Source organism: Serinus canaria, chromosome 22 (assembly GCF_022539315.1).
Source record: "Serinus canaria isolate serCan28SL12 chromosome 22, serCan2020, whole genome shotgun sequence".
In the NCBI taxonomy this organism is placed as follows: Eukaryota; Metazoa; Chordata; class Aves; order Passeriformes; family Fringillidae; genus Serinus; species Serinus canaria.
The window spans coordinates 24,097-49,957 of NC_066335.1; the positions used below are offsets into that span (position 1 = coordinate 24,097).

The 25,861-nt window shown below is 53.2% G+C and overlaps 1 protein-coding gene across 5 annotated transcripts; it reads right to left on the bottom strand.

The window, feature by feature from the left end:
• Positions 1 to 22: 22 nt before the first annotated feature.
• On the bottom strand, positions 23 to 25,801 carry OGDH (oxoglutarate dehydrogenase). Of its 5 annotated transcripts, none has more exons than XM_030233317.2 (23): positions 25,661 to 25,801; positions 22,256 to 22,497; positions 17,443 to 17,631; positions 16,709 to 16,811; positions 10,766 to 10,881; positions 9,481 to 9,635; positions 8,929 to 9,075; positions 8,385 to 8,475; positions 7,484 to 7,663; positions 6,308 to 6,436; positions 5,586 to 5,765; positions 5,275 to 5,427; positions 4,502 to 4,604; positions 4,159 to 4,287; positions 3,054 to 3,204; positions 2,836 to 2,963; positions 2,570 to 2,748; positions 2,362 to 2,433; positions 1,787 to 1,909; positions 1,151 to 1,223; positions 578 to 741; positions 321 to 475; positions 23 to 237 (listed from the first exon to the last, which is right to left on the bottom strand). In XM_030233317.2, exons 2-23 carry the CDS (start codon positions 22,475 to 22,477, stop codon positions 117 to 119), a joined length of 3,063 nt encoding a protein of 1,020 aa, XP_030089177.1. In that variant the 5' UTR covers positions 22,478 to 22,497; positions 25,661 to 25,801; the 3' UTR covers positions 23 to 116. The 5 variants fall into 5 exon arrangements, with proteins under 5 accessions (XP_030089177.1, XP_050838755.1, XP_050838756.1 ...); XM_050982798.1 differs by lacking the exon at positions 25,661 to 25,801 and adding an exon at positions 22,821 to 22,842; XM_050982799.1 differs by lacking the exons at positions 16,709 to 16,811; positions 25,661 to 25,801 and adding exons at positions 16,930 to 17,020; positions 22,821 to 22,842.
• Positions 25,802 to 25,861: the final 60 nt, after the last annotated feature.

Consider the following 25,861-nt stretch of genomic DNA (forward strand, 5'->3'; position numbering starts at 1 on the left):
ATAAGGACTCCAGGCACCAGTGTGGGGTTGACAAGATCTGTAGTTAGGGGGGGAGGCGAGCGAAGGACAGAGAGACGGACAGACAGACGGAGGAGCATGCTGCGCTACGCCGGCGCTCAGGCCAGGTCCTTGAAGGCATCGAGGTTAAAGGCCGTGTCCAGGAGCCGCTGAAGCTCTGTCAGGTGGGTTTTCTTATTGCCAGTGGCAGGAGCAGCTGCTGGCTCCCGCCCTGCATACCTGCCAGGGAGAAGGTGGGCCATGAGAAAAGTCTGTACCAACCAGTTCCCTCCCAGTCTCTCAGCCACCTCCTGCATCCTTACCAGACAGGCTTTGCACGGTTGATGGTGGTGCGAAGCCGGGGTTTGACATAGTCATAGTAACCCTGGTTCTTGTGCTCCTCCTGGCACCACACCAGCTCAGCAGCTGGGTACTTCTCGGCTTCCCGCTGGAGGAGGTCAAAAGGGAACGGGGAGAGCTGCAGGGGACAGAGAGTGGTGTCACAGGAGACGTGGGGCAGTGTTTCAGGGGCTGCAGAACCCCCAGCCCGCAGGCAAGGCACTGGCAGGACTCTGCTCACCTGCTCCACCCTGGTGATGGCCACATCAGCCTCCATCTGCCGGGCCTTGCGCTCACGGGTCAGGTCATAGTACACCTTGCCGGTGCAGAACAGCACCCGCTTCACCTGCTCGGGATTCTGGGCTGCAGGGCCACTGTCAGGGATGACACGGAGGAAGTGGGTGCCTGCCAAGGAAGAGAACAGCACCCTGAGCCACAGCAGTTCACAGCACTGTGCCAGCAGCCACATCCCATGCCAGCCCCTTCTGGGACCCTGAGAGGCAGAGTCAGTTCACCCAGGTACAGGCACAACTCACACCACAAACCATCATGTGACACTCAGGGCTGCCAAATCCCAGTGGCAAGTGGCTGCTAACGGAGGAAGCACCATGGAGCCAAGTCTCCCGAGGGTGCCAGCCTCAGCCCTAATGAGGTTCTGGTGTGCCAAGGAGAAGGCCCTGGCCTCACTCAGCCAGCCTCCAGCATGGGGAGGGTGCTGCCAAGGCTTGGGCTGCTGCCCAAGGCCACAGGCTCCTGCCCTTCACGCTGTGGAGCAGCACCGAGGGGAACACAGGCAGCTCCGTGCTACTTGTACCTGGCAGCATGTCATCAAAGCTGGAACGGGCTTCAGGGTGGCGCAGCAGCGACTTTGGAGTGAAGATTATCAGCTGGAGTGGGGGAGAAGAGGCAGAGCAAGACAGTCAGCCCTGCCAGAAACACCTCCCCTTCAAGCCAGTGCTGGAGCAGCCACCTGCCTGCCCATCCTGCCTGAGCAAGGGAGCAGCTGCCAGAGGTTTGCTTCTCATTCAGCTGCAGTGCTCTGCCAGATTGGGCACCCATTCCCGACAGCACCAACCATCCCAGTCAGGATGTCCCCTGGGGAAGAGGTGGAAGGGCTACCAGGGACCTGGCCTGTCCCATGGCTGGAGCTGACTGGAACTGGCTGAAGTAGGTTATGTAGCACTGTCTGTTGGCTCTAACAGCCTGAACCTCCCCGTGGAATTTGGGAAGGAGTCACAGCCCTCGCAGCCCACACGAGACAGCAGCTACACATCAAGTGCCAAGCCAGTCCTGAGCACCATGAGGTTCTTGGCCAGGCAGCAGCCAAGTGGCGATGTCCAATGTGCAGGATGAAGCTGCCCCCAGCCCAATCCCAGTCCAGGGAAACACCCAGCAGGAACACAGTGCCCTGCCTGGGCACCAAGCTGGGCACGGAGCTGCTGGCACTGACCGGTTTGCGGAAGGGCAGGAGGATCTGGCGCCGCAGGACGTGGAAGAAGTTGGCTGGAGTGGAGCAGTTCACGACGATCCAGTTGCACTCATAGAGCTGACGCACATCAAAATCATCCAGCTTCTGCCTTGGCCAGCATGGGTGAGGGGATTTCAGGAAACACAAGGTACCTCTTGGCCTTGTGGCTCCAGTAGCAGGCAGAGGAGTAGTCCCCAGCCCTCCCTCCCTCCCTTCCCTCATTCCCCAGAGCACAGAAACCACAGAGATCTGGGAGAGGCTCCAGGGCTGTGCCCTCCTTAGTCTGGCCATGGGGGTGGCCAGCAACCCACTCTCATGCCACTTTCAGGGCTACCCCTCCCTTTGACTATGCCATGGCCCCAGGTTCCATGGAGGTGCAGCCTGGGCACCAGGTTCAGGCCCTTTCCCCAAACCCTCCAGCCAAGGCATCCCATGCCTCCTGTCATCGGCTCCCACTGTGCTAAGCCCACACAGGTGTTGCTGCCCTCCACTGAACCCAATCCAGGGCACAGGAGGGCCAGGCTGAGCACCACACCACCATGGGGGCCACCACTCACAGGGAAGACATCGGGATCATCATTGCACATCTGCAGGAATCGCTCTGGGCGGGCAGAGGAGTGCTCGGGACCCTAAGGGGACCAAGAAGGGGGATGGTCATTGCAGGCCAAGGCAAGCATGAGAACCCAAAGTCAGGCACGGCCACATCATGGGCAGCGCCACTGCTGTGCAGAGTTCCACTCCAGGGTGAGCCAGGGGAGTCCTTACCATGCCCTCCATGCCGTGGGGAAGCAGCAGGACAATGCCATTCTGCCTGACCCACTTGGCCTGCCCAGGACAGATGAACTGGTCGATGATGCATTGAGCAGTGTTGTGGAAATCCCCAAACTGGGCTTCCCAAAGCACCAGGGCATTGGGACTGGCCATGGCAAAGCCCAGCTCAAATCCTGATGAATGGAAGAGCAGTGAGAGGGTTGAGTTACCCTTCCAGTGAAGCCTCACCCTGGGCAGTGAGCACAGACCTACTCACTCACCCAAGACACCGTACTCTGACAGGGAGCTGTTGCAGACGGTGTACGGAGCCTGGTTGGGCCAGAGGTGGTTCATGGGGATACACGTCCTCTTGTCCACATTCTGATCATGCAGGACATGGTGGCGATGGCTGGAAAAGGGAGAAGAATAACTTGTCAGCCTTTGGATCCCTTCCAGAAGGGCTGAATTGCCTTTAAAGCCTCCAAAAGCAGGCCTTTACCTAAATGTCCCCCTCTCAACGTCCTGGCCGCTCAGGCGGATATGGATGCCCTCTTTGAGCAGGGAGCCAAATGCCATGTACTCTGCCAGGGCCCAGTCGACCGTCCGGTTCTTCACCATCTCCCCACGGGTTTTCAGGATACGGCTCAGACCTGCCAGGACAGAGCCGGTTCACAGCCAGCACGGGACAGAGCTTCAGTGACACCAGCTTTGCTCCACATCCAGCCCCTGGACTGACAGACTACAATTGCCATGGGACACCAGCTTTGCTCCACAACCAGCCCCTGGACTGACAGACTACAATTGCCATGGGCAGAGGAATGGATTCACCTCTTCGGGAGGGATGAATCATGGATGAGGAAATCAGGACTACAGGGAAGGATCAGCTCCAAAGAAGAGCTTTTCCTTGGTTCACTTCTTTACTCACAGCTTCCTCATGAACAAGTTCTCATAAGAGTCTGGATGAGAAGGAACTTTAAAGATCATCCAGCCTAACCCCTGCCATAGGAATTTCTTGCACTACAAGGGACACCTTCTAGTAGACCAAGTTGCTCTAAGCCCTGTTCAGCCAGGCTTTGAACACTTCCAGGGAAGCCACAACTTCTCTGGGAAACCTGTGCCAGGGCCTCACCACACTCACAGGGAAGAATTCCTTCCCAATATCCCATCTAACATTGCCCTCTGGCAGTGGGAAACCATTCCCCCTTGTCTTCACTCCATACCCTGGTACAAAGTGCCTCTACATCTCTCTGAAAGCTCCTTTAGGCACTGGAAGGGTCTCTAAGGTCTCCCTGGAGCCTTCTTTTCTCCAGGCTAGACACACTCAGGTCTCTTAGAGTTCCTTCACAGGGGCTCCAGGACTGTTACCATTTTCAAGGCCTCTTCTGGACCTGCTCTAACAGGGCCAAGTTTTGTTCTGGGGCCCCCAAAGCTCCAGGCAGGGTCTCAAGACTGCAGCACCCAGGGGGAGGATCCCCACCCTTGACCTGCTGCCTACCCATATTGAAGCAGTCCAATATGTCCCTTTCTTCAGGCCACATCCCAGCCCCATCTAACATCTCTCTGGAACAAATGCCCAGTTTGGCACAGCTTTCACAAGCTCCTACCTCCATGGATAGTGAAATCCTCCACTGGCACCGAGCTGGCCACTTGGCCAATGTGTGTCAGGTCCTCTTCATTGAGACCAGTGGAAGGGCAGGTCATGCTCCGGGGCTGCCCATCCAAAGTGAAGAAACCTGTCAGAAAGGAGAAACACCATGCTGCAGGAGGTGTGCCAGATCCGTGGGAAGACCTCAGGTCACGGACACCCTCAAGCAAAGGTAGGGACACCAGGAACGGGAAGAGCACCATGAACCTCCCCTATGGGGTGGCTTACTAGAAAATCTCTGCCATGGATCTGGAGAGGTCAGGTGCCTTGCTATGGCCTCCAAATCGCTGCTAGTGACTTACCTGGCCAAGGTGAGTCCAGCCAGTGCTTGATGTGCAAGATCTTCTCATCCTTGGATCTGGCATGGGCCTCCTCACAAATCTTATCGTACTTGGCAATTTCCTCCTGAAAGGCAGAACCAAGAGGCAGAAAAACATTAACGGGGGATCTCCAAATGAGGATGCTGAGCCTCAGGACCTTGGTAAGTTTGCAAGGGTGCTGAAGGGCAGAGGTGGTCCCCACCGCAAAAAGTCCCAAAGCTGTGCAGTCCAGCCTCAGAGAGCACAGCCACAGCTGGGACCCCTGTACCCCAAGGTATAGCTCTGCTATGCTCAGAGTTGTCCAACTCTACTGGTGCTGAAAGGTGGTGCCAAGGCAAGCAGGGCTGGCGGAACCTCTGCACCGTGAGCTGCCCAAGCAGCAGAACCAGGACAGAATCTGTCCCAGATACCCGTGGCCACAGCAATTTTGAGCACTGGTACCTGCCTGTGCTGCAGTGGCCCAGAGCTGCATCGCCTGTTCCACACTGATCACAGGGTGATCCTTGAACTAGATGTTCCTGCACTTTTCAGAGCTGGCACAGTTCAAGGACAAGCCTTGGCTCTGAACTCCATTGCTGCCAGGTCTGCAGCACACACCCAACCCCAGCACAGCTCTGCCACCTTTAGGTTACAAGCACAAGAACGTGGTTCTTGTAGGCTCACATGGGCCTTCACACCCAGGTCTGAACCACATAAGTAGTTTTCCCTGGAGATGCCACCAGTAGTTTTCCCCTTTCAGGCCCCGCAGATGGTACCTCATACTCCGGCTGATTTACCACCCCCTGGGAAATCAGCAGCTCTGCGTATTTCTGCAACACTGGCTTCTGTTTCCGGATCTGTTTGTACATCAGGGGTTGCGTGAACATAGGTTCATCCATCTCATTGTGCCCGTTGCGCCTGTAACAAACCTGCCGGGAAAGGAAAGACGCCTGCCTGTGACCTACCACTCCAAAAGCACTTGGGAGCTACCTGGGTCACGTGAGGGAGGGTCCCAAACAGCCCAGGGGGGACGCAAGCACACCCCTGGCAGAGTCCCAGCTTCAGGCACTTGTGCCACATTCCTTACCAAATCCACCACCACGTCCTTGTGGAAGGTGCTTCGCCATTCTGCTGCCACATTGCACACGTAGACCACGGCCTCGGGGTCGTCTGCGTTGACGTGGAAGATGGGCGCGTTGACCACGCGGGCGACGTCGGTGGGGTACGGCGAGGAGCGGGCCATCCGTGGGTCTGTTGTGAATCCAATCTGTAGCGAGTCAGGGCAGACAGGATAAGCACAGTGTTACCAACTGCATTTGGGATACAGCTCTGCTATGCAGCTCCTTCTTTGGACACTGATATCACAGCTGGCTCAGCATGAGGCAGCTGCACTTTGCTGTCCCAGGAAACTGTCCACACAGCTCTAACGGCAGCTCAGCTGATGCAGCTGGGCTACAGATGCACAACCTGCCTGTCTCCTGTGTCTGGATCCTGATACCTGCTGCAGCTGTGGGGACAGGCTGGTCCCAGTGAAACGCCTCTGGTTTCCGTGGCAGTAGACAGGATCGGCCCTGTCAGACCTCACACACCGAGCATCAGCTTGTATCACCTCTGCACCAGACTGGGCTCAAAAGCTGCTGCTGTTGAGCAGCTGGCTGAGAAGTACGCCCATTGCTGACCTCAGGTTAGGGCTGCTGCCACAAACACTGGCAGGAAAACAGCTGCTGCTGGTTTCAGCTACTCCCTGCCCCAGAGCCTGCAGTGACAGCTCTGGCAGGGACCCACAGGCACAGGGTGTTTGCTCCTCACCTGGTTGTTGACCACAACATGGACAGTGCCGTGGGTGGTGTAGGAGGGAAGGTCGCTCAGGTGAAATGTCTCGTACACGATGCCCTGCCCTGCAAATGCAGCATCTCCATGCAGGAGGATGGACATCACCTGGGAGAGGGGAAGCCGTGGCGGTCATCAGGGACAGAGTACAGGGCATCACCAGGAAAGGGCCCAGCTTTCCTCCCCATGAGCTTCCACCTTTATGTCCCAGAAAGGACACAGACCAGCTCATCAACACATCCAATGCTTTCCCAGGGGATGGGAGGGGAGTCAGCCATGGCTGACACACCACTGGGCAGAGATTGTGGCCACCAGCCCTCCCCCGCCCCGCAGCAAGGGCAGCACACTTGGGGCACTCTGAGCAGACAGCAAAACAACACCTGGTATGCCCCAGCTAGGCAGCAAGTCCCATTCCCAAATACATACATCCCAAAGCAAAGCCTTTTTCTCACTGGGGGAAAAAGAGAAGCCCTGCTCTCTCACACTTTCAACCCAGAAGCCCCAGGGGCAGCAGCGGGCCCAGGAGCCTGAGAGCCACTGATGTTATTTTGTCACCATCCCAGGGGCTGGCTAAGGACATCGCCTGCCAGGCAAGGACAGGATCAGTCTATTTATATCCAGCCCTTGGGGTGTAGGAGGGAGGGAAGCACTTTGGATCGCACTCTTCCACTTCTTAGGATTGGAGACAGGTCTGCAATGAATCACACAGCAAACAGCTCCCCACAGCCCCTTCCCAACAGGGTGTGGAGAACTGCCTTCTGTTGCTAGTTCCAGCTTTCCCAGTCCCAGAAATGGTTATCTCTAGTCACACTGAGATCCTGCTGCCAAGCTCTCCAAGGTGTGGTGCTTGGATTGCCTTGGGGTTCCCCTCATGTCCCTGTCTTCCATTCAGGGGTTGTGCATTTGCTGTGCCCACAGCCCAGCTCAGTTCAGAGATGAAGAAAGCAGCAATGGGAGCCTAGGGTGGACAAGCCCCTCCCAAAGTTTTCTCCAAAAACAAAAGGGAAGGATGGGGGAGCAAAGTCAGGGTGACATCAGGGGAAGTGGCACGTCAAACAGAAAGCAGACCAGTTACTTCACTTTCCCACCAGCCTGTCATCACCAAAATCCACCCAGCCTAGGACAAGTCACTACACACCTCTAAGCAGCACTCACCTTCTTCCCCTCCGTGTCCCCACAGTAAAACTGCTCTGCCTTAGTCTTGCCTTGAACTACAGGATCAGCTGCTTCCAAATGAGAAGGATTTGCCACCAAGGAAAGGGTGATGTTCCTGTCAGTGACGCGGTTAATCCGCCGGTGGTACATTCCCAGGTGGTACTTCACGTCACCGGAGCCCTGGTGGAGGGGACAGGAGAGTCACCCCAGGAGCATGAGCAGCTTTTGGGGCCTGGAAGGAGACAGAGGAGTGCTGACCCCAAGGCTGGAAGAGGGGGGCATCTTTTGGAGGTACTGAATAACAGGTAACGCTTGCCTGAGCTCTACCCACACTGCAGCAGCATGGCCATCCACGGCACCATTCCCAATATGCAGTCAGGGAGCCCATCAGGGCACCTCGAGGCCCCAGGCTGCTGCTTTCTGACCTTGAAATCCCACTGAAGGTCATGGCAGGATCAAACCAGCCCAGCCCAGCTTCCCAAAAGCCAAATCATCCCTGCTTATGATGCTGAAGCCTTGGAGCATGAGTTTATTGCAGTGACAGAGCTGCTTTTGGAGCTGCTTTAGAACCACAGATGCGGACCAGGGGCACAAATAAACTTCTGCTCCTAGCCACCTCTCAGCAACCATCCCAAGGCTGCTTCATGCCCTGGAGAGCTGCCAACAGCCAAGCCTGTGCTGGAGACAATGGCACATATCACCCCCATGACAGGCAAGGACAGATCAGCACTGGCACCTCTACAAAGGCTCCCATCACCCTGGTGTGTTTGCAATGTGGAAATCCGTGCAACACCGGTACCATTGAGTGACACCAGAAGAAGTGGCACAATCCAGACACAGCCCCTGGGGACTGCTCAGAGTCAGGCAGCAGCAGCCTGCCACAGGCAGGAGAGAAGCTCACCTCATCAGCAGCCTCCAGCTTGGAGTCAAACTGGCAGAAGATCTGCTCCAGCTCTTTCCTGATCACGTTGGCAAGCACATTCAGGCGTCCCCTGCAAAAGACAGGCCACTGCTGACAGCCATTGAGTGCTGATGGTGATCTATAACCCTCACTGCCACAGGCCACACCTCCTGTGATGGCTGTGGGGTCACCCAGATATGGGAACTCCCCAGGAGGAGTCTGAAGGTCCCTCAGCATAGGGATGGTTTGGCCAACACCACATCCTACATACTTGCTGAGATGCCCCAGAGTGGGTAGGTGCTGGGATTCCAGCATGATTCCAGCTCTGACCTCAAGCTACCACCCCTCTCTAGATGAATTTACAAAGCTGGAAAGATCCTGATAAGAGAGCAGCCAAGGCCTGAGGTCTCCAGCTGAGGTTCATCACCAACCAAGATCAAATTCGTGATGGTAGAAACCAGTGTGCCCTCCAGTACCAAACCCCAGCAGCATCCTCCCACCTTCTACCCGCACCAGGCAGCACCATGGCTAGAGGAAAGGTTACCTGTGAGGCATTCCCATGATCACATAATCCACTCCCTTCTCACTTGACTTATCAATAATGGTCTTTAAGGCTGGGATCAGCACTTCGCATCCCTCCAGACCAAAACGCTTCTCTGAAGACCATTTCCTATGAAGGAACTCCTCAAACCTAGGACGCAAAGGGAGGGAGGGATCAATGAGGGCAGAAACCAGAGAAGGGAAAGTGACTGCACCAAGGGAGCCACAGCACTGGCTGATGCTCAAGCTGGTGCCATGCAGCACACAAGTCACTTCAGTGTCTTCCCACAGAGTTCAGCTGGCCATTCCCACCCCCAGCAACACCATGCTGCACTTAATCCTTATTTTTAGACCTTTTCTTTCAGGATCATCTACATTTTCAGGCTGTTTGCCAGCACCTGAGCCTGCCAGACTGTCAGCTCAGTGGCGTCAACCTGCTCATGAAGCTGACGGCGATAGATGATGTCAAGATGTGACTCAGCTGGTGACTACATCACTCTGGCTGGGAGCAAACCTCTGGGGAAGATATGGAGAAGGTGAAGCCCCCCCAGGGCACCTGGTAGAGCGGACCAGCCTGGCCAGCAGCGTGCGCTTCTCTTCATTGGTGAACTGCATGATGCCTGGGGTCTCAAACTTCTGCCGGATCCATTGGCACTGCTCCAGGTCATTGATGAACATGAACTCCACGCCAATGTGCTGGCAGTACGCCGTCTGCTCCAACAGGGAGGGAAATGAGGGGCTATCAGGTAACAGCCAGGGCTTCAGCACCTCAAACCCCAAAGGACTGGCACTTGCAGCACCCCTCTGGATCACAGGGCCAGGGGCTCTTCATCTCCCCCTTTACCCTTTCAGCCAAAGAGCCCTTCTATGCCAGCAGAGACATCAACCCTCATTCCCGGCAGGTGGAGGGGGATCCTGAGGGAACTCAGCTGCCAGCCCTGCAACAGTCCCACTTTAGGAGCCTTGTATGAGTTGTACTCCCAGGAAAAGGGCTGTGGCAGGACATGTTCCGGGATGCTGCAGGCCAGCTCGGACCGTGCACATGACCCAGCATCAAGCCGTTTAATTCCCATTCCCTGAGGGGCTCACAATCAGTCCCTCAAATCCTTTATAACCACCTCAGAGGAGAGATTTTTCCTCTTCAGGGCATCACCTGTGAGCAGTCCAAAATCCCACACCACAGGGCAGGGGAGAATCAGAAGAAGCTCCTCCCACAATGAGGAGCCCATTCCTCCAGATGGGCTAAGATGTTGGCAGAGTTTTACCTCTTCCAAGGTCAACTAGTCTCAGCAGAGACCAGCTGAGCAGCCTGCAGCGTGCCTGAGAGCTGCTTGAGATCAGTCCAAGCACAGGAGGGGATGAAATTTGGCAGAAAAGGGGAACTGCCTGTACGAGTGGGAAGCTCCAGCCCCAGGGGTCTCAAACCTGCACCAAGACCCTCTGATGGACGCCCATGCAGGACAGCAACACTGCTGCAGTGCCTGATCCCCTGATCACTGGCCTCCAGCCCACTCCTGTGCTCTGCAAGTACCAGCTGCTGCTTCAAACTGGAAAGCATAGCTGCAGAAGTTTCAAAAAAGGCAATATCCAGCTGCCTGGGGTTTGCTCCACCTTGGGCAAACCAAGTGCGTTGCTGCAATGCAGCACAAAGCTGGAGACAATCAGAGCTGAGCAGGTTACTCGGGGTGACTCTTGTGAGTGGGGCGAGTGCTGAGAAGCAGTTCCCAAACTGAAAATCTTACTATGTGCAGGTTGACCCTTTCCAAGGACTTTACAAAGACAACTGCTCTGCCCCTGCCCCTGGCTGCACACAGACCTGGTGAGACCCCAGCCCTCCTCACCTCCAGCCGACGGATGATTTCTCGGAGTGGAAGAGCCGATTCATTTCCACCGATGAAAGTGGTTGTGGGCAAGTGGAAAACTTTGTCAAGGTCAGATTCATCCAGACCATAAAAGCCTGCAGGATTTGTCATGGGTGGGAGAAGCAAGAGAAAGAAGGAAGGAAGAGGGACGTGGATACCATCACACAGGGACCAGGTATGTTTGGGAGAAGTGGGGAAGGGACAAAAAAAAGCAGCATAAAAAAATAATAAACATGAAGGAGGTTTATATGGATAAAAACCAAGTCATAATTAAACAAAAAGACATTAAGCACAGAACAATGAGTTATTACAGAAGGCACTGCAGGAAATGAACCACAAAGCAATGTATATGCATGGAAATGGGCAATTAAAGTCCAGGGTGAGTCAGGGAGTTTGGAGCCCCAAGAACACAAAAAACATGCAACAAATTATAACAAAGGGGAGAGAAAAGAAACAGGAATTGAGGAGTCACAGAGCACATCAGAGGTGTCAGCACGTGGTGGGAATTAAAAAGGGAGAGCCAACACAGAGAAGGAAACAGTTAAAACAGACACAAGCAAACAGACAAAACCCCAAGCAGGGAGAGACAGAGAAGCAAAAAAGAGAAAAGGCAACAGGGCTCTGATGGACTCTCCTGAACAGCTCAGCCCGGGAGCAGGGTGGCCAGCAGCCACTCAGGGTTTCGGCTGTCCAGGTACCCTTTCACCCCAATCAACAGCTTTTTAATTAGAGCTTTTGCCTAGCTCTGCTCAGCAAACCTCCACCCTTTGGTGCTGGCAGCTGACAATTTGGAGGCAGTTTCTACTCCTGGTATAGGGCTGTGGGGAGCTGAGCTGGGCCTGGAGAGGCGCCAAGCAGGCCTCAAGAGCTGGAGGTTGGGATTTAGGGCTGCAGTCAAGTCCCGCTGTACCCCAAAGCCATCAGAGGTGCCTCACTACCAGCTGAAGCTCATGGTTGTCTCTGGGGAAACTGAGGCACATAATAGGAGGGATAGCGCTGACCTTGCTAAACCAATGCAGAAAGGCAGAAGCAGGTTCAGGAACTGGACAGTCCCATGACCCTTCTGAAGAAGGAGCGTGGATGAAGGAGTCGGTCTACAGCCCTTTTTCAGGCTCCTGCTCATCCCTCCTGCACTCCCCAACAAGGCCTGGTCCCAAGGTGTTTCCTAACCCCAGGTCAGGAGCTGCAGTAGACACACATACCACTACTCCCAGCTTCCTCCAAACCAGCCCAGGGCCCCAGACTTTAGAGAGGGAGCTTTTAGAGGACCTGTTCTTTCAGAGAGGAGATGAGGAATGCCATCTAAGCATGACAGGGCAGTGTAATCCACCTTCCTCAGGGGAATGGAAGGCAAAAACTGGCCCTTCCTGAGCTGGCCCCTTCCTTGAACTTCATGTTAAAAGTCTATCCCTTGCTGTCTGGTCAGGAATGGACAGCAAGCCGTAGACAGCCCAATCCCTGGAAGTGTTCAATGCCAGGCTTGGAGCAACCTGGTCTAGTGGACTGGGTAGTATGAAAGGCCCCTTCCAGCCTAAGCCAGTCTGTGATTCCATGACGACAGGGCTGGTCATGGCTCATTCCTGTGCAGCCTTGAGGGGTGAGTTCAGAAACTGGAAACACATTCCTGGCTGCCACTGCTGTTCATCCCCTCTGCTCCTGGGACACTAGAGTCCCAGGAGAGGGAATGAAGCCAGGCCCCAGCAGCTCTGCTCCGGAGCTATGCCTAGAACCAGACAAGAGTTGAGAGTTTGGCCCCATGTCTCTGGGGCTTCTCTTTGGTTCCCATTCAAACAGAAATCCCAGAGAGAGGCAGCAGGGAGCATCCCACACAAACTGCCTGTTGAAGGGTTTCAGGGAATCCTCAGTAATTTGCTGAAGCTTGCAGACCTGCAGCACAGGGCTTTGGCTTGTTCTCCTGTGATGCTTTGAAGACACTCTGGCACACTTTGGGGAGTATCAGATTTTACAAGGAGTTTTAGGACATCTAAGCATCTTTGCTTCTTTGCTGCAGCCTGACAGCTCTGACAACACTTGGTATTTATAGGCAGCAACACCGTCAGATGGAGATAGACAAGGGATGAGCTGCCAAATTTTCCCTGCGACAAAACCAGCAGAAGACAGCTTGGATTTTTAGGAGTCTTGAACCAATGAGGGAGATTGAGGCCTTGTAAAATTAATATTCACAACAAAACACGTACTCTAGCAAGCCAGGCATGCAAACACAGTATAGAAAAGGCCAGCAAGGCTCAAACTGAGCATTTATACAAGGCAAAGTGTCACTACTCACACACCTACATTATGACTTTGAGTAGAAATTAAAAATAAAACATGCCACAAAATTCAGGAGTGGTGGGAGATGGGAGGGGTCCACTTTACCAGCTCAGTTCATGCCCAGAATAACCTATTCAAAGAGAGTCCTGCACTCCAGAGGGTTAAGGGCTCATTAATTGCATACCTCCTACTGTTAACACTCTCAGCCGCTCCTTGAACACTGCAAGGTCTGGGGAGGGCAGGGAGGGGGGATGCAGAAAGGGAGAAGACAGAGAGATGCAGTCAAAGTTAGTAAAAAAAATCTGGAACTGTGAAAACTAGTCATGGAAAGCACAAGTCAAAAAAATACAGTATTTAAATACAGGCAAAATCCATCAGAGGCAAAACGGCATGGACGGAGGATGACTATACACCAGGCAGAAAAGGAATCTTGGTGGGCAGTCTGATGAGAGGAGGGAGGAGCAGGAAGGGAAGGGGGCATCAGACACTGGGGAGCAGTTGAGCTGCATGGTTTGAGATCTCCTCTTGTACCTTGATGGGAGAGAGGGTGGCCTGGCATCTTCATTTGACACAACCTAAAGCATCCTGCCAAATTGCATCACAGGGAATGGGACCCTCTGCAGAAGCTGGGAGCTGCCTCCCACCAACACCTGCTCCAGAGGGTTTGCTCTGCTCGTGCTACTGGGAGGATTTCAAGGTCAACCCACGGAGGTAAGTGTGCTGCCTTTGCACAGAGGAGGAGGACTGGGGTGTTGACAAGCAGGCAGTTAATGAGGAAGACAGGGAAGATGGCGGCACAGCAGGCATGCACAGCCGCCTCTCTGGAGCATGCTTGGTGCAGGTGGGAGTGCCAGCACACTGCAACAGTGGGCAAGCATGCAGCACCAGAGCTGCCTGCCCAGCTAGGTTAGATGATCCAAGTGCCTCAATCTCACCTAGGTTACAAAAAGGCTTTGGAAACACTTGTCATTTGGGTCAGCAGGGAAAATCAGACACTTCCCCAAAGTGGGGAAAAAGAAGGTTGGGAGCACCTCAAGCCCAGGTCCCTGCAGAGGCTCGCCTGGCTCCTCCTGAGCTGGAGGAGGATTTCCATCAATTCCCCTTGGCATGAGGCAGAGGCAGCTGCCTTCCGCAGGGAGAAAGACAGACAGACAGACAGACACTTAGACACACACAGCCTTCCACACACCACACGGATTTCAGTGTGCTAAGGTACTATTTCTTTCTTTCTATTTCCAGGGTCATACTGCGTTCCTGTAGTCATCCTGTCCTTGTTTTACACACTTACCATGCCAGACCAGCTGCAGTGGAAGACCAGGGTGAGATTACTCGGGTTTTTTTTAAATAGAAAAGACAAGAGAAAGGGGAATTGGGTGGCTCCAGCCTCACCACTCCTCAGACAGAGTAGCCCTGGGCAGGTTTTCTCCCTCTGACATTTTCCCCAAAGATCGCACTGGTTAATCCAAGAGAGCTTCCAAACCAGAGCCAAACCAGTTGCTAAACAAAAGGCAATCGAGAAGAAGGATCAATTTCTCAGATTAACCATCCAACTCATTTGAATCACAGCACTGCCACTTAAACTGTTGGCAACTGTAATCACACCACGAAAGCTGACCTTTAAAGGACTTCGCTGTTCAGAAAGAAGAAACAAGATTGTTTCCAAGTTTCAAAATCAAACCACTCCTGTTATTAACTGCCCTTACAAGTGTTACACATTCCTTCAAAGAAAAAGACAGCAGGATCTGCTTAGAAATTGTCTTTTTCTGCCACAAGCAGGCAGCACCCAACCTTGGGCCCAGTTGGAGTTCTGTCTTCTGCACCACGGCAACTTCTTCCCCACTTCCTGAACACTATTTGCAAGCTAAATTCATTCTGTTACATCTAGGATTGATTAGATGAGGTTTTCAAAGATAAGAATATAAAGGGGAAGTCTACTCAGTATAAATAACACTTATAGCAAGTTAAACAAAGTCTTTTGCTAAGACCTAGCCACCTGAGTCTGGGGTTCTACCATGAGACACAACCCCTGCACGAGCTGGCAGCTGCCACCATTATATCTTGTTCCCAGGACTCATTATTTCCTATGAAATTCATGGATTCCTGGGAAGCAAATCAAACACGACTAGCCACTGTTCCTTTGCGGCTTTCATTTTAATATGCCACAAAGGAACAGAGATTAAGCTCAAGGGCTTGCTCATACACAAGAGATCCCATGCTGAGGTTCCTTCCAGCCAATACCTATGGACTATCTACACCTGAATGCCTGACACCGCAGTGAGCCACACTGGGACATACTGCTTGGATTGGGGAAACTCACCCTGGAGAAGCAGGGAAAATGGAGCCTGGACGGGGTCCCCCAGATGTTGTTACAGCTGAACACTGTAACAACTGAGTTACACAGCCATGGTGAGTGGCTTTAAGTTCACCTAAAAAGTCTTCCTGATTTCCTCACAATGCTAACTATGAGCACGTGTCTTCTCCCACAGCTGGGTTCACAGCATTCATCTCCCCACCTCTTGCCACCAAAATGGCAAGAGGCACAGAACACACTCCTAGCTGGAGCTGGATGGCTCCTGAGGTTCATCCAAGGGTTGGTCTTCCAGAGAAGCATGTCAGAGTCCAGACTATGGGATGAAGCAGCTTCCTCATCATCCAGTGAACTGGTCCAAGCAAAACCTACTCCCTTCCCTACCACTCCTGGTACATGTAATCCTGTCCGAAGGTCCAGCAGGTCCAGGGCTGGTGTCCCCGTGCTGGCAGATGAATAAGGAATCAAGGAGGTTTACATGCACCGTGCATTCTGATTGGCTGTGTCAATTGGCGAGGTTAGTAATCATCACTGTTGCTCTACTCTACGTTAGGAGCATGAGCATGCCTCTGGAGCACTCAGAGAGCCAGGGAACCACCCTGGGAAGCACCAGTGAGGTGACAGAGTTCAGTGACCTCATCCTGGCTAGGAGAATGGTAGCAAACTACAGAAATCAGCTCTAAAGCACATGGAGAGGTGCTGGGTTTAAGCACTTTCAGATCAGGATTTCAAGTCTTGGGAACCACACACACTTCTGTACAACATTCATGCAGCTCTCACTCAAATGCATTGAAATTTCCACCTCTCTACTTGGACAGGAATGCATCCCAAAGCTTCCTTGTTATGATCACCAGTAGGGACTCATAGTTCCTTCTCAGACAAAGGGCAATTAAAGGATTTACAGATGCTGGGGCAAGCTTGAAGTTCAGGAGAGCCTCAGCCCTGCAGAGATGAACCCAGTACATTCACCCCCAGCTCTGAGAGTCCCCAAGGGCAGCAAGAGGAGCTGAGAGAACACACCTCCAGCTCTCACCAAAAAAACCTCTCTTCTTTGCATTTCTAGAAGATGCAATTGCTTCCAGCCCTTCTGGGTTTTTGCTTCTGGGTGAGCAAGATCAGTGATAACACTGATTGGTAATGGTTGAAAATACATGAGCTGAGTGCTGGAGTGACAGCCAGAGGGTGGCAGGACTGCACTGCTGCTGCTACCGGCAACCACAATTTTAGAGTGATCATTACTAAGGAAACTTCAGACCCCTGGCCTGTGAAGCAATCTACCTACAAAGCTGTGAAAGAGAGGGGAGCTCAAGCAATGCAGCACCAACTGCTCTCAAAGCCCTCACCCAGTTTGTCTGTGGATGTGATAATATCGGCTGGAAGGGAGGAGTCCAGATCTGCATCCAAGATGCCCAGTGGATCGAGTTGTGCTACATGATGCCCTCGAATCTATGAAATGCATCAGGAATGGAAAGGAGAACAGGAACCAAAAGGGAGAGAAAAACAAAAGAGGGGAGGGGAAAAAAAGTTAAATTACATTAGAATTAATTTGAAGAGTAATTCTCACCGACGTTTGGAGAAACAGTTACTGGTGCATCATCAAAATTTACACAACTAATGCCGAGAGGATCAAGCTTTGCAATGTGGTGACCCCTGACCTGGAAGCAACAACACAGATTAGTCATTAAAACAAGGTAACTGAAGAGACAGTCCTTCCTCGGAAGTTCTGTCAGCAGCAGGGGGAAGCAGGATGGGTGCTCCATGCCACTGCTAAGCATGGCAGGAGCCCATGGCACTGGGGCAGCATTCCAGGCAGCAGCAAACCACCCAGTGTGGAGAAGATCTCCCCCTCCCTGCCACCCTGTTTATATGACAATAGCTTTAATCTTCCTATTGTCCAGCAAAGCATCAGCTGAGTTTCTGCCCCAACAGATCAGCTGCTCCTGTGAGGCAGCCCAGCTCCTATCCTGCGTGCTCTCCATGCAAACATGTGCATCGTTAGCACTAACTCAAGCCCACCTCAACCCCTACAAGCCCCTCTGCAAAGGATGTGACCCTCCTCGGCACAAAGTCCTCTTACCTGATATGCCCTGATGAGAGATTGCACTGCAAGATGGTCCTCCACCAGTTTATCCACGTTAGGCTGTGCCTGAACCAGGGACTGGGCTTGGGACAGGGTGGAGAGGCTGGTAGTCAGCGAAGGGGGGCTTTGGTAAGCAGTGCCTGGAGCAGCTCCAGCATTGGCGTTGCGAAAAAAGATGTCCCATGACTAGGAAAAACGAAAGAAGAGAGATGACCAGGGTCTTCACTTGCAGTCCAAACACCTCCTCCAGTCAAGGTTACAGAGGTCTCAACTTTACTGCCAAAACAGGGGACAGAACTGCCTCCTACCCTGTACCTCATCTCCGTGCAACTGCTGCTGAAATCACCCACCTGCCTTGAACAAAAGAGCAATAAAGCTCTCCCACTATTCCAGCTGCATCACTATCCCACTTCCCATCCATCTGGATTGTTTGTTTTGGCATGAGGCCAACACCAGAGCCACTCCTCCCTTGGCAGGGGCACCAGGACAGGACAGAGTGATACTCCATCCTTTGGCTCTGCTCTTGGAACCGCAGCTCTGAGCAACAGGCCCCAGCCTGGACTTCCAGTGCATTTCCTTCTCCTCAGGGGAGGCCACTGCTCTTCAAATACCCCAATATTTTCTGAAAAATATTTCTGCCCTGTAATCAAACACACCTCTTCCTCTTTCCATGGTCTGAATGGCCAGAGACCTAAATCCCATCATAAACTGTGCTGTTCAGCCCTCAACCGGCAATGTTTTTATTTTTCTATTTCTTCTTCAATTTTCCCCCATCCTTTTGGTGACACCAACGACAGCACTAAGAGGTACTCCCATACCAGCTCTCCCATGCCCAGAACAAGGCAGCTGCCTCCTCCGCTCCTGTTCCCTTTGCAGATGAGCATTTCTAGGTGTTAAGAAAACAAATCAAAACACAGGAAAAAAGCCCTGGAGGGACTTGGTGTACTGTCATACTCTTCTAGCACTGTCTGAAAAGCCTGGAAGTGCCCCAGGCCAAACCCAAGTTAATGGTCTCCTTGTAGAAGCACCAACAGACTTGGGGGAGGAGAGAGCCTGGCCAAACAAAGTCCAATGCACATCCTCCCATCATGCGTGTGCCTCATCTCATGTGCCACCAAATGATGGCAAAGGATGAGGGCACAGCAGAACAGCAGCTGTGTGCCAGCACAGACCCAGGAAGCTGCTATGGCAACAAATCCTGTGGGATTTGCATGCTGGCTTCAGCCCAAGGGTCTCTCCACTGACTGGGAGCTTTGCATCCTGCACCCTGGAGAGCACCAAATGCAGCTTTGGCAATCAGAGATGGGCAAAGCTCAGCCATCCCCAGAGTGTTTAAATCAAGTAGAAAAATGCCCTCAGAGCAGGGGTTGTTTGGGGCAGAAAACAGTTTTTGTTCCCTGGAAGCAGGGCGGAAAGGACTGAAAATCTGCCCTTTGCTGGAGTCACCCCAGCTCAGCTGTTCCCCCTGGAGCTCTTCCAGTTGCAGCACCCATCACATGCCCCAGGAAGGTATTTTCAGTCCCAACTTACCAAAACACCCCATTGTCCCATCACATGACTACACAAGCTGAATAAATTTAGAAACAGGTCAGGGAACATAAATAAGATCTGGAACATTTTGACACTGTAACTGATAAACAATAACTCCCCCAAGGGGAAAAAAAAGGGAAGACAGAAAACACGCAACCTTGTTCTGACTAATAAAAGAAATTTCAGTGGGAAAAGAGGAAGAGCTGCTTTTTGCTCCTTCCCAGCCCTTCCCTTCCACAGGCTCACAAAGCTCCTGGGTGCCCCCAAAGCCATCACCTCCTGCAAATGGAGGGAGAAGCACCCAGGGATGGGTTCTGTGCCCTTGGGATGGAGAGGAACCTGGCTGGAGACTTTGCTCTGCGGTTTAAGGTTGGCTCATGTACTGGCAAATAGAGACAGGCAAGAGAAAAGGAGCACCTGTCAGCCTGAGAGGGGGGTGATGGGGACAGGGACAGAGCCAGCGGTGCTGCCTTTATAACTAAAGGCAGCACCCCTGCCTTCTTCTCCCTTCGGCCATTCATTTCTCTTGGAGTGGCAATTAGCTTCTGTTTTGGAAGAAAAAGTTCACTTTAAACTCTGCAAACAAGGTGTGGCACTTTCACTGAGTGCTTTATTGCTCCACAGAATGATGTCTGGATGGCACAGGGCAGGCTGGGGCCGTGATAAGGGCCATAAAGACATCAGCTTTCAACCTGCTGAAGTGGTTTTGAATTCAAGAGAATCCAAGGGCTATCTCATGTGTTTCTGAGGAGCACAGATGTGCCTCTGGAGCTCCTGTCTCCCATGGGAGAGGCTGCCCCATCAGAGTTATACTGCTTTATCATGGGAAGGAGAACTTGGAAGTTAATCCAGCACTTGCCAAAGGTAACAGCAGTAATAAACTCATGGGGTAATTGTTCTCTGACTTTTCTGTGCCGGTGGGAGCTCTGTGAGTGCTCCACTCACTTTTACACCCTGTATAGATGCATACAGGATATTAAGTACATAGATTATACATTTTGGGTTCAAGAGAGCTCAGATTCAGGGCATTTTTACACAGTCCCACAGCTGCAACACAAAGTATTAGCCTGGACTGAGTTTCCCAGTGCTCCTCCATGCACTGGCAAAGTAAGATTGGTGAACAAGCTGCCTGCCACACACCAGTATAGTTCAGGCTTTAGAGGGATCCTGAGCTCAGTTCTGTGAGTGGAGCTCAGGGCAGGCTCCTCTACTGAGAATAATCCCAAACCAGCTCACCAAGCCAAACCAGCACCTTCTACCAAATTCAGCTTCTGAAGAAGGGCATGGGCTCATACTGTCATTTCCCAGTTTCTCAGCTTGGAGGTCAGGCATGCAGAGCATGGGAACAGGGGTGACATTTCCTATCCACTGCAGGCACTGAGGGTGCTTCAGGCTGGGACGCGCATAAGGGACACACTGCTTCCACCTCCAGCTCAGGCTGCTTCCTGCTCCTTCCCCTGCCACGGGCTCCAGAAGCATCAACACTGCTTGGCATGGTCTGCAGGTCTGGCAGCAACTCTTGCTCCAGCAGGGAGAAAATGATGAACATCAGAACTTACAGCTGCAGGAGGAAGAGTAGCCTGAACAAAATTTAAGGCAAATTGAATCTTTGCTGAGAGCAGGCAGTCAAGTAGCAAGCAATGGGTTCATGCTATGCACATTGCTGTGTTCTTTATCAACCTAGACAAGGACCTTCAGTTTTCTGAGGGTGATGGAGTCTTAAAACCCCTTTCAATTTAAAAAAGGGAATCCCAAACACTGGCAAGTTAAATAGTCTGTGTTAAGGGCTGTTTCATGTACAGATCCATGGGGAGAGCTGTGTCCCTGTCACCCAGTTTGACCCAAACTCCAGGGCTGCTGCTTAGGGAGGCTGAACAGACCTGAGATGTATGAGGCAGCACCCACCTGCAGCCACAGATGTTTGGCCACCTTCCCTGAACCACCCATCATGTTGCTTAGGGTATGGGGAGACAGTGTGGGCTGTACCAAGCACCCAAGCTGGTCAAATGGAGAGCAGGAGGATGCAGTCCCAGGAGCAAGGAGCACTGACTGACCCTATGGCAACTCACTGGCACCCATCCATCATGACTTCATCTCCTCTTTCTCCCACTCTTCTCTAATTTTTATTATTCTACTGTTATTATTATCCAACTCTGCTCACTGGACTTGAAAACTGGAGCTCAGCTAAAGGATTCTATGCCCTAAAATAACCTATTTTTTACCTTCCCTATTTTAAGCAAGTACTAAAACTTGTTCTGCAGTTTAAACCCCTGGTGTGTCCAGGGAGGAAATGCATTCAGTGTGCTCAGCTGGGACCATCACACCAGCAAGAAGCCTCAGAGGTTTTTGGTGACAACAAAGACATTCCAGCTCTTCCCAGTTGAATGTGTTCCTCCTCCCTGGTGGGACACAGCACAGCAAGGAGCAGCTGGTCTCTGCGTGACACAAGGACAGAAAAACCTCAGTCCCTGTGACAGCCTGACTCCTTCCAAGAGCTCCACCCTAGGATCTGACCTTCCATCTGGCAGGACAGTGGCCAATGCTTATCAAGGACAGGAGTGGCACTTTCCTCTCGTGGGCAGGGCACACAGGCTGATGAAGCCTGCAAGCCAACACAACCAGAGACAGCTGCAAGCCCAGCAGCTCAGCATCACGGGACCCATCAAAAAGTGCAGAGAGGGCAAAGGAATGCAGAGAGGAGCTGGGAAGGAATCTTGGTAAACAGGTCACTGGAACAAGGTGGAGTCCACACAAGAGACAAGGCCAGAATGAGGCCAAGTCTGTAGAGCAGCAATCTGGCTTTGCACATACAAGCTCAAAGCCAAGCTTATCTATGTCTGCCCCAAAACAGAATACCACCCATGCCAGAGACAAAAAGGCAACCAGCCACAATGTGGAGAATACCCTCCTTGCCCCTTTTCCCCATTCTCCACTCCAGAATCAATCCTCTTGATGAGCCACCAGAGATGGAAAAAATACAGCATTGGGAGCTTGCTACAAGTGGATTCCCAGAAGCCATCCGTTGTATCCGCTGGTTATCCAGGATGTTGCCCATGTCCCAAGCCCATGGCGTTTCCTCTTGAACAGAAGAAACTCTTCTTGCTTCTTGCTCCAGGAATCACTGCTGTTGCTTTTGGCCAAAGTGAGGCAGAAGGATCATTCACAAACATCCAGCCCCTACTGACGAATTCACGCCTCCTTAAGAGGTGGCACTTACCTGCACCCACTGTTTAGACACACAGAGAAGTGAAGGTGACGTCCTGGCAAGGTTGATCCTTACCTTATGTACACTTTTGGGATTTTCCAGCCAAGCATAATACATTTCCTCCACATAGTTTGAACTAGTCCCACTCAGAAATGGCTCGGCAGCTACCGGTGCGCTGTAGCACCTGAGCTGTTGGAACGTCCTGGGTGCTGCCGGTCTGTGTTGGGAAATTGTCTTTACAGTCTGTGAGGCCGTCAACGGCCTCAGTTTTGCTGCACAAGTCCTTAAGTTAAGCATTTTTGTCCTCACACAAGTTCCTGTTGAGGGAGAACAGAAAAGTAGGTTATTAATTACTGCAGGAGAGCACTGAACAGAGACCACCCCCTCCCCGAGCACAGAGAACCGAGCTTAGGATCAGTTTTTAATTTGGATTAATCCATCTACCCTGTCCCACAGCCAGGTCCCTGATGGCTTGGAAATGCAGTTTTTGCTCAGTACACTTGGCATGGCCAGGTCTGCTTCTCCTATCCCTGGCAGCCTGGCATCATCATGTCCCCTGTCATGACAGTGCAAAGCAAATCTGCTTGGTGGGTACCCAACACCGGCCTCGAATGAGCCACTGCACACCAAAGCCACACACATTTCTTGATTTCAGCTTCTTCCATCACTGTCCTTCCCAGGCTGGTCTGGGCTTCCATTTCTATGACCACTCTGCTTGACCGAGATTTTCTTCTTATTTTGCTGTGATGTGCACCAGGATAAAGCTGGGAAGAAACCACCTACAGGGAAAATCGCTTGCAAAGTAGGAGTACAATAATGCAAAGCACTTGAGAAGTGGGGTCCAGAAAGGACTGCTGCTCCTCAAAAGCCTAGACCCAAGAATATCAGTGCAGGTGAAAGACCCAGAGAGGAGCTCTTGCCTGCTCAGAGAACCCAGAAAAGTAACCCAGAGCTGGTGTGGGACCTTTGAGAGGTCCCACCTCGCAGCTTTCCACAGGGCATGTACTGGGAGGCCTGGGGTCAGCCAGGGGGTTTGCAGAGGGGTTTTACACACATCCAACCAACCGCGGCAGCCCAAGGAAAGCACTGGAAATCATCCTGAAGGAAGTGCAGGCAACTGGAGCAACTGTTCCTGGAGCTGCCCTTTTCACCCAGCTCCTCCTGCAAGAGGCAGGTCCCAAGGCTAGAGGTGACCCAGCTGGCTGGTTTCCATATCATAGACCAGTCCAACGAGCAGCAGCCCAATGGCAAAGCAGTTACCACGGCTCAGCAGATTACAATGAAATTTCACAAGGGACTAGAGAAAACAACACACCCTCACAGCCAGCGTTTTGCTAGCCAGCCTTCTAGATGAATCTAGTTCAGACACGGGCTGCATCAGGAGAGGTTTTAGATTAGAAAAAGGATCTTTACCCAGAGGATGTTTGTACACTGGAACAGCCCCCCCAGGGGAGTGGTCAAAGCCTGAGAGTTCAAGAAGCATGTAGACTGTGCTCTCAGGCACAGGGTGTGACTCTTGGGGAAGATCCAGTGCAGGGCCAGGAGTTGGACTTGGTGATCCCTGTGGGTCCCTTCCAACTGAGCATAGTTTGTGATTCTGTAGTTCTGGCTGCCTGGTATGGCCGGGGCTACACTCCCCATAGCAAACTATTAAGTTTTGGTTCAAAGAACCTGAGGAAAACCCACAGGTTTACCCATAGGAAAAAGGGAACCACTTATTTCCACCCTGGCCACAATAACACCTGACAAGAAAGGCCAGCAGGTGCAGGACCACAAGTGCCACAGCACTGGGGATTCTCCCAGTTCACCCTCATCAGATCCACACAGCAAAACATACACTGTTCTTTTTCTGAAAGGCTAAGAAAGTCAGGAATATTCAGCCCAGAGAAAATAAGGCTCCAGTAAGTCCTTAGAGACCCCCACAGTCCCTAAAGGGGCTCCAAGAGAGCTGAGGAGGGACTTTAGACAAGACCCTGGAATGACAGAACGAGGGGGAACGGCTTCCCACTGCCAGAGAGCAGGTTAGATGGGATATTGGGAGGAAATTATTCCCTGTGAGGGTGGTGAGACCCTGGTACAGGTTGCCCTGGATCCCTGGAAGTGTACAAGGCCAGGGTGGCTGGAGTTTGGAGCAACTTGAGCTAGTGTAAGGTGCTCCTGCTTATGGTGGGGGGGTGGAATTGGATGATCTTTAAGATCCCTTCCCACTCAAAGCATTCCATGATTCCGTGATATTTCAGAGAGCCAACTGAATTCGGTGCCAGAGCACAGGCATGCATATGGCAGGGAAAGAGCTTTGGGACAGAAGTAGCATCATCATCTCCAGTTTCATATCCAGTTTTGGTGCTGTCACTCAGCAGCATCCCGTGACCTCTCTGGAAAACAGTGAGGTTAATGCCAGAGTTTGACCCAAAGTGAGCAGAACTAGCTGCTCTTTGAATATCTCTTGCAGGAAAGGTTAGCTAGGAGCCTGCATAGAGACAGGCAAGCTTGGAGCTGGGATGATTGCAAGTTGGATCAAAATAGAGAACCAGAAGCAAGGACTAGGAAACCAAGTCTGAGATAAGGGTTATCAGGGTCACCCAGGAATGGAAAGGTCACACTGGGAGTGACACCTGAGGAGCGTGCAGAGGGGCAGCCAGCCACAATCCAAACCTCACCAAAAGGTCATACCGCAGGAATGCCCACAACAGATGACGGCCCGGAGCGCGCCAATAAGCAGATTAAAGTGCTAAATGTGACCCACCCGCAGCCGGGATGGGACGTCGGCACAGATGGCAGGTGCTTGGTAAGGACTGCGACTTAGGAACACTTTCTAGGTTAAAAACAGCACAAATTCCACCTTCCAGGAAGCGGCGGGGCCAGCGCCACCGGCTGCAGCCACAGCTGATCCAGCACCGGGCACCTTCGGGCCCGCGGCAGGCGAGGGCCTCAGAGCGGGCGGGGGCCGGGGCAGACCCTCCGCGTCCGCTGCAAGGCCGACCCCGGCCCACCAGAGCCCTCTGGAGATGTCGGCGAGCGGCCGCGGGCTCGGACGGCATTCCCGGAGCGGGCGAAGGGAACGGAGCGGCCCCGCGGAGGGTCGGGGGCGGACGCCGTGAGGCGCGCGGGAAGGGGCACAGGGACCCCCGCCCCGCCCCCGAGAGAGCGACAGGCCCGCCCCCGCCCCGCGCCCCCTAATCAGCGCCCGCCGCCGCCGCCCGGGCTCGGCGTACCTCGCTGTCTATAGGCCCGAAGAGAACAGCTGAGCCCTCCCATTGGCCGCAGGGCTGCCCGTCTCGCCGCAGTCCCCCCCCCCCGCCCCCCTCCTCCCAGGCGCCCGGGCGGCGCCAAGGACACAGGGGCGCGACCGCGGGCTACCGGCCCAGCGCGGCCCCGGCGCGACCCCCGCCTCGCTCCGGCCCTGGCTCCCGCCCCCGCCCCCGGCCCTCCCGCCCGGCTAGGTCCAGCCCCACCGTTCGGCCCTGCCGCGAAACTCACCGGCGTGTCCGTACACCCCGCTCGTGGTCCCGGCTCTGACAGCGGCCCCGACCGCCGGTCCCGCCTCGCCTCTCCCGTGCGTCACCACGTCGCGTCACCGCGCCCCTTTTGCCACGCCCTTCGATCACGGCCCAATGCGTCTGCGCCGTCTGGCGTGCAGCGGTGGGGCGCGGCCGGGGCCGGGGCGCGGTGTGGGGCCGG